This window comes from Mustelus asterias, unplaced genomic scaffold (assembly GCF_964213995.1).
Source record: "Mustelus asterias unplaced genomic scaffold, sMusAst1.hap1.1 HAP1_SCAFFOLD_897, whole genome shotgun sequence".
NCBI classification, from domain to species: domain Eukaryota; kingdom Metazoa; phylum Chordata; class Chondrichthyes; order Carcharhiniformes; family Triakidae; genus Mustelus; species Mustelus asterias.
This window is the reverse complement of record NW_027590843.1, coordinates 62,387-70,000: the sequence shown is the minus strand read 5'-3', so window position 1 is coordinate 70,000 and position 7,614 is coordinate 62,387. Positions and strand designations below refer to the sequence as shown.

At 48.5% G+C, this 7,614-nt stretch overlaps 1 protein-coding gene across 1 annotated transcript in view; it reads left to right on the top strand.

Moving 5' to 3' along the window:
• LOC144487583 (uncharacterized) overlaps positions 1-7,614 on the top strand; it is a 69,083-nt gene that overhangs the window by 3,675 nt on the left and 57,794 nt on the right. Inside the window, exons 4-9 of the mRNA XM_078205668.1 lie at positions 1,857-1,892; positions 3,918-3,944; positions 4,713-4,748; positions 5,436-5,471; positions 6,267-6,302; positions 6,451-6,486. Of these exons, the coding sequence (XP_078061794.1) occupies positions 1,857-1,892; positions 3,918-3,944; positions 4,713-4,748; positions 5,436-5,471; positions 6,267-6,302; positions 6,451-6,486 (207 nt within the window). The remainder of the gene's footprint in view (positions 1-1,856; positions 1,893-3,917; positions 3,945-4,712; positions 4,749-5,435; positions 5,472-6,266; positions 6,303-6,450; positions 6,487-7,614) is intronic.

Genomic DNA, 7,614 nt, shown 5'->3' with positions numbered 1-7,614 from the left:
GTTCTCTAATCTATAACAGAGAGAGACTGCTGCGAGGGAGGAGTCAGCGTGTCAGATTACTCAGGAGGTTTTGCAATTTATTGATTGTAGGAGAGAGGCAGAAAGAGAAACAGGGAGAGACAGTGATGGAGCAAGAGAGACAGATAGAAAAGGGTGGAGAGGAGTGAGACAGACAGGAAAAGGGTGAGAGAGACAGACAGAGTGACAGCTCAAATTGCTAACCCTGATCATCCTGTTCGTTCCGTTATCCACCCCCAATCTCAGAGGTAAAAGCAGAGCGAGTAACAGAAGGGTGAGAGAGACCCGTGAGACACAGAGACAGAGAGAGAAATCCATTTCTCTATACCCTAGCTATGACTATGACAATGGGTGTCACGGTGGCACAATGATTAGCACTGCTGCCTCACAGCGCCAGGGACCCGGGTTCGATTCTGACCCCGGGTCACTGTCTGTGTGGAGTTTGCACATTCTCCCCGTGTCTGCGTGGGTTTCCTCCAGGTGCTCCGGTTTCCTCCTAGACTATCTAAAGATGTGCAGGTTAGGTGCGTTGGCCATGCTAAATTGATCGTTAGTGTCAGGGGGATTAGCAGGGTAAATATGTGGGGTTACGGGGGTAGGGCCTGGGTGGGAGTGTGGTCGGTGCAGACTCGATGGGCCGAATGGCCTCTTTCTGCACTGTAGGTAGTCTATGATTCTATGATTCTATGAATGTAACACCACATTCTGCACCTTCTCCTTTCCTCCTCCCCTATGTACTCTGTGAACGGTATGCTCTGTCTGTAAAGTGCGCAACAATACTTTTCACTGTATACCAATACATGGGACAATAATAAATCAAATCAAATCAAAACAAATACCACAGAGAGCTGGTCATTAACCTATTGAAATCTGCCCTTTGGCCTCCTGTCCGGCAGGGTAGATGTTGCTGATTTGATTTTGTGACAGAGAGAATGGGGGGGTGGGGGAAGGGTGTGGTGGGGGGGGGGGGGGGTGTGGGGGGGCTGAGACAGCATCAAGTTCCAAATGAGCTCCCAGTGTGAGATGTTTGGGGGGGTGGGACAGAGAGAGAGGACACGTCCCCTTTTCTTCGTGCTCTGCCATTTTTCTTTCAGCTCACGTCCAATCCTTGTTCCTCCTGTGATGCCTTGTCCTTATCTTGTTGTCTTCTTGCCTCCTGGGCTTTTTCTTCTTAAAAATCATGTATTATAATTCGTGTTAGTTTTTTCGTGTGTGGGGTGGTGAATGGGAGGGGGGGGTGGGGTGGGGGGGGGGCTACCGCAGTGTGGCAGAAGAGGAGGAGTGGGGGGGGGTGGGGGGAGGAGAAAGGACAAAGGAAAACAGGGTGATGGTCTGTTTCTGTTGTATTTTAGGTGGTTGGGGAGGGGGAGGTGGTTGTTGAGGGGGGGGTGTTAGGAGGAGGGGGCTGCTAGGTTGGGGGTTTAGGTATTTTAGGTGGTTGGGGAGGGGGAGGTGGTTGTTGAGGGGGGGGGTGTTAGGAGGAGGGGGCTGCTAGGTTGGGGGTTTAGGTGTTTCCGGGGGGTGGGACGGACGTCCAAGTGGTGTGTGTGTTGGAGAGTTGTTTTGGGGGGTTTCTTGGTTGGGGGGGTGGGTTTGTGTCTGTTGCTGAGTCAGAATCTGTTTTTTCAGTGGGGTCGGGGGGCGGGGGGGGGGGGGGGAGCAGGTGGCGGGTAAAGGTTTTGTTAGGGGTGGGCTACTGAGGGGGGGGGGGGGGGGGGACAAGAGGAAAAATAAGGTTGTGGGGGTTTCCTGATAGGGATGTTGGTGGGTAGCTGAATCACTCACTGCCGCCTTCAGCAGCTATTATTTCAATCTCTGTCTCTCTCTCCTTGTTGCAGGATTGTCCAGTCGCTCCGATGAGAGTCGCGGAGATGGTCAGTATACTCCTTTTCCCGTTCACTTTCCCCTGCTCTCCTGACGGTGCTGACACTGGGAGAAGCTGCCTCAGGGTTTGGGATATCCCACTCCCCTCGCCCTGGGGCCGTTCCTCACGGGGCAGCGAGATAGTGAGTGTCTGCGGGTTTCACTCCCCAGCCCCACCCTGATCCACCCAACAGCCACGCAGTCTGTCGACACAGACACGGAGCGGGAACTCTGCCTAATCTGTCCCCTTTCCTTACCCCACGGCAGGGGGAGAGATTACGCATAACTCCTTGCCACTGTCCCACTATCCCACTGCAATCAGTGCAATCAGTCAGCAGAATGCAGACTGTGGGACAAATCAGGGACATCCCAGCTTTGAGATTGAGCCACATTGCACCAGGCAGACGTGCTGGGATCCTCCTCTGTAATCCTCCCCAAATCAGCTTTTGTTGTTTATACACTCCACTTATTCCAAGGTCACTTTGTAAAAAAACAAGATAATCTCGATTACACAGCATACTGGAATCTGTAGCGAATCAGCTGCTTTATACAGGATTACTAACTATTACTAACTACTACTAACTATTATCCAACATTAGCCACATTGAGCAGGGCAAATCCAACCCGGCCAATGATCACACTAACCATCCCCGCTCAATTATCAGTAAAGTGATGGAAGGTGATTTAACTGAGCTTTCAAACAACACTCACTCACCTACTCATCCCCCAGCTCCTCATTGCAGCCTTGGTTCAAACACGAACAAAGAGATGTGTTTCAGAGGTGAGAGTGACTGCCCTTCACATCGAGGCAGTGTTAGCCGGCATTCAGGAGCCCGAGCAAAACTGGAGTCAATGGGAATCGGGGGAAAACTCTCTGTTGGTTGGAGTCATATCCGGCAAAAAAGGAAGATGGTTGTGGTGGTTGGATGGTCAGTCATCTCAGCTCTGGAACACTGCTACAGGAGTTCCTCAGGGGAGCGTCCAAGGCCCAACCATCTTCAGCTGCTTCATCAATGTCCTTTCTTCTATTATAAGGTCAGAGGTGGGGATATGCGCTGATGACTGCACAACGTTTACCATTTGTTACTCCTCAGTATATAACCCCTCAGACACTGAAGCGGTTCATGTCCAAATGCAGCAAGACCTGGACAATATCCAGACTTGGGCTGACAAGTGGCAAATAACATTCGAGTCACACAAGTGCCAGGAAATGACCATCTCCAACAAGAGAGGATCCAACCATATCACCCCTTGCTATTCAACGGCAATATCATCACTGAATCCCCCACAATCGACATTTTGGGGGTTACCATTGACCGAAACTGAACTGGACTAGCTATATAAATGCTGTGGCTACCAGAACAGGTCAAAGGCTAGGAATCCTGTGGTGAATAACTCACCTCCTGACTCCCCAAAGCCTGTCCACCATCTTCAATGCACAAGTCAGAAGTGTGATGGAATGCCCTCCACTTGCCTGGATGGGTGCAGCTCCAACACTCATGAAGCTCAGCACCATCCAGGACAAAACAGCCTGCTTGATTGGCACCACATCTACAAACATCCACACTCTCCACACCGATGCACAGCAGCAGCCGTGTGTACCATCTATGAGATACACTGCAGCAACTCACCAAGGTTCCTTAGGCAGCACCTTCCAAACCCATGACCTCTTCCAACTAGAAGGACAAGGGTAGCAGATACCTGGGAACACCACCACCTGGAGGCTCCCCTCCAACCCACTCACCATCCTGACTTGGAACGATATCAGCCGTTCCTTCACCGTCACTGGGTCAAAATCCTGGAACTCCCTCCCTAACGGCGCTGTGGGTGTACCTACCCCTCAGGGACAGCAGCGGGTTCAAGAGGCAGCTCACCACCCCCTTCGCAAGGGGAAATTAGGGATGGGCAATAATTCCGGGCCTAGCCAGCGACACCCACATCCTGTGAAAGAATAAAAAAACCAATGATAAAAACAATCTCCAAAAATTTAACTGATTTTATCCAGTTTCATATTTCAGTATTTTTTCTTTCTGCAGATAAACAAGGGTCAGTTGATATTGGAGGTTTGTACTTTGCAATAATTACTTTGGGTTCTAAATGACTTTGATTAAATTGATCAATTCTCACACTGAGATTTGGCAAGAACACTGAGATTTACAGAGCCGGCGATCTGGTTTCTCTGACACAGTTATCCTGATCACTTCATTACTCTATCCTCCAGCTGAGAGGCAGAGAGGGAGAGAGAAGGAGTGAAACAGAGCGAGACCAAAAGACAAACGGACAGAACAGAACAGACAGACAGAACTGTCTGTGTGGAGTTTGCATGTTCTCCCCGTGTCTGCGTGGGTTTCCTCCGGGTGCTCTGGTTTCCTCCCACAGTTCAAAAGATGTGTGGGTTGGGTGGATTGGCCATGCTAAATTTCCCCTTAGTGTCCAAAGATGTGCAGGTTGGGTGGATTGGCCATGCTAAATTGCCCCTTAGTGTCCAAAGATGTGCAGGTTGGGTGGATTGGCCATGCTAAATTGCTTCTTAGTGTCCAACCTTGTGCAGGTTAGGTGGATTGGCCATGCTAAATTGCCCCTTAGTGTCAGAGGGACCAGCGAGGGTAAATGCATGGGGTTATGGGGATAGGGCCTGGGTGGGATTGCGGTTGGTGTAGACTCAATGGGCCGAATGGCCTCCTTCTGCACTGTGGGATTCTATGAACGGGAAGTAGAGTAAGAGAGGAACAGATCGAGGGACAGACAGACGGAGTGAAGTGAAACCCTCTAACACGCTCCCTCGTTCAGGAAGTATTTCTTTAATCTCAGTGTGTCTCTGTTGGTTGCAGGAGTTTCCAGGCACTCAGGGGAGAGTCTCAGTGATGGTGAGTAAAGCGAATTTTATCTCTACCTCCCAGTGTCTCCCAGTGTCTCCCTTCCTCTCCCGATGGTCCCGGGACAGGTTTCACCAGGGTCGGGGAGAGTGTAACCCCCTGGCCCAGGGGAGTTCCTCTAATGTCATCCAGGACAAAGCAGCCCCGCTTGATTGGCACCCCATCCACAAACATCCACTCCCTCCAGCACCGACTCACAGTGGCAGCCGTGTGTACCGTCTACAAGATGCACTGCAGCAACTCACCAAGGTTCCTTAGACAGCACCTTCCAAACCCACAACCACCACCATCAAGAGCAGTAGATACCTGGGACACCACTTCCTGGAGAACACCCAACCTCCCAAGTCACTCACTATCTTAGTTTGGAAATATATTAACCTTCCTTCTCTGTGAGATTTCAGAGCTAAACCATCCCTAAGGAGCCATTTATTAAATGAACTTGTTGAATAAAAATATTACCCAGGATATGAACAGTCCTCCTTTAACCCAAATAACAGATTGACGATTTAAATGTATTAACAGTGACAGTATCAAAGATTCAGGGAGTTAATATTTGAAAAGATTTTGGTGTAACTCTGTTATTAGCACAGCGCATGTTGCAGAATGAACAGTGTGTGCTCTGTTAGGTGAATCTGCAGTTTTAATGTGCGGCTGACAGTTTGTCTGAATCTCTTCCAGCTTCGTTAGAGGATCAGATTCACTTAGAAGATCGAGGTTTGTTTTTTAAGCTTTTAATAATGTATCAGATTGCATTAATGGGTATTTCCAAGCTGTCTCTGGAGAATCAGTCCATTAGACCCAATGTGAGCATTAATTCACCCAAGTGCATGACAGAGAGTGTGGGATGAACACACTCCCACACCCAGGGAGGAATATCTCAGCTCGAGCAGCCAATGTATGCTGGAAGAAAGCTCAGCTGAGCTGGGACTGGCCAAAGGGCAACAGGTCGCCATCCCAGACCCGCTTGGGCCAATGGCATTTCCAGTGGTCAGACTCACCCTGACATTGGCCTTGGTGGAAACCCAAATCTCACCTCTCGGAGTCAGTGTTGGAGAGTCGGTGCAGCATCGATGGGCCGAATGGTCTCCTTCTACACTGTAAGGATTCCATGCTCGGGAATTCTGGAGAAAACTCTTCACCCAGAGGGTGGTGGGAATGTGGAGCTCACTCCCACAGGGAGTGGGCGCGGAAAATAGAATCGAAACATTTACGGGGAAGTTAGATAAACAAGAAATGGGAAAGAAATAGAAGGATATGTTGATAGGATGAGATGTAGACGGGTGGGAGGAGGCTCAGGTTGGACATAAACACTAGCACAGAGCTGTTGGGCCGAATGGCCTGTTTCTAAGCAGTAAATCCTCTGCAATTAGATATAAAATTCTATCTGGAGCTGTCACCTGTCCAGGTGCTGAGTGTCGGGGCGTTTGCAGTGGGATTGGGATCATTGCAATCCATTCGGATATCGGAACGTGTGGTCTGGGATCTGAAATCCTGTTCCCTCTGTTTCAGACTCTGTGGAGAATGAGAGTGAGCCTGATACTAAAGGTATTTATCCCGATCTTTCAACAATACGACAACCTTACAGATTTCAATCTCATTAAAACGGGAGGGAGAGTTTTCAAACCATTCTGATCACTGGACACAGAGGCTTTCCTCTGATTGGTGAACTGAAATTCTGTTCTTTCTATTGCAGATTCTTTAGAAAGAGCCAGTCACTCTGGGAAACGAGGTATTGATATTTATATTTTAATATCTCCCCATTTCTAACAATCAGTGCTCAATTGCTAAGGAGCAGATCAGAAACTCCAAGGTATATTATGGAATTAGATTAGACCCCGACTATTTTTAATTTTGGATTTAATTTGAGGATGAGGTGTGTCACTCCAGGTGGGATTCTATTGACCCACTAGGAAACCTTCATTAAAACAAACTTTATTTCACAACACAGTTAAAATGTAACAAAAAGAATCAGCATAACTTTTACCAGTTGTAGCACTGAAACATGGCAAGGAATAATTCTTAACAGCGAGCTGTCTTTGTCAATACAATTTAAGCAATTTCCTCAAAGACATAAATCCCTCTTCAGAATTAGGGCAAAACATGTTGGCTTACGTGGGTACTAGCCTTCCGGCATTTCAACACCTCAGGATAGGACACAGAAAGGCAACTGTCTTCTGACTCCCATGTAGCAGCCTCCAGAGAAATGTCTACCTTCAAACAGCTGAACCTAAGAGGAAGTGACCGATATTCCAGCATGTCCCAGACGACAATCTCCAGAGAGAAAAATAAAGAGACAGAAAGCCACTTCTCTCTAGGGATACCAAGCAGCAACTGAGCTTGTTTCCCTCGGTGAGATAAGCCCCGACCAGTCAAAAGATTTTTCCTGTCAATCAACCTAATCAAGCCCCACTCTGAAAAAACCCAGGAGAAAACACAAAAAGCTAAAGGCATTAACCCAGATTAAAACCAACACTCCAGCAATTAGGGTCAATTATGCTGCTTCAGCATTGACACGTGGGCTGCTGATTACGGACAAAGGGGCATCGGAAATAGAATTGACTCCTAAAAAAATCCTGCACAAGAAACATGTCACAAATACATTTCTGAAAGGCACAGTATCATCAGACAATAATCTCCTGAAAATTGCACTAATGATTCTGGAAGTTGTTTGTATCCATTGGCCTTGGATGGAAACCCAAATCTCAGATCCCGGAGTCAGTGCTGGGCTCACTGTTCCAGTGTCTGTAGAGCCAGGAGGGCAGAGAGTGAGGCTAAGGGACAATCTCACAGTCGGGCAGTAAGTGAGACTCACCCTGACCCTGGAGACACCGGGATTCAAGGCCCAGTTTCCTGGGGA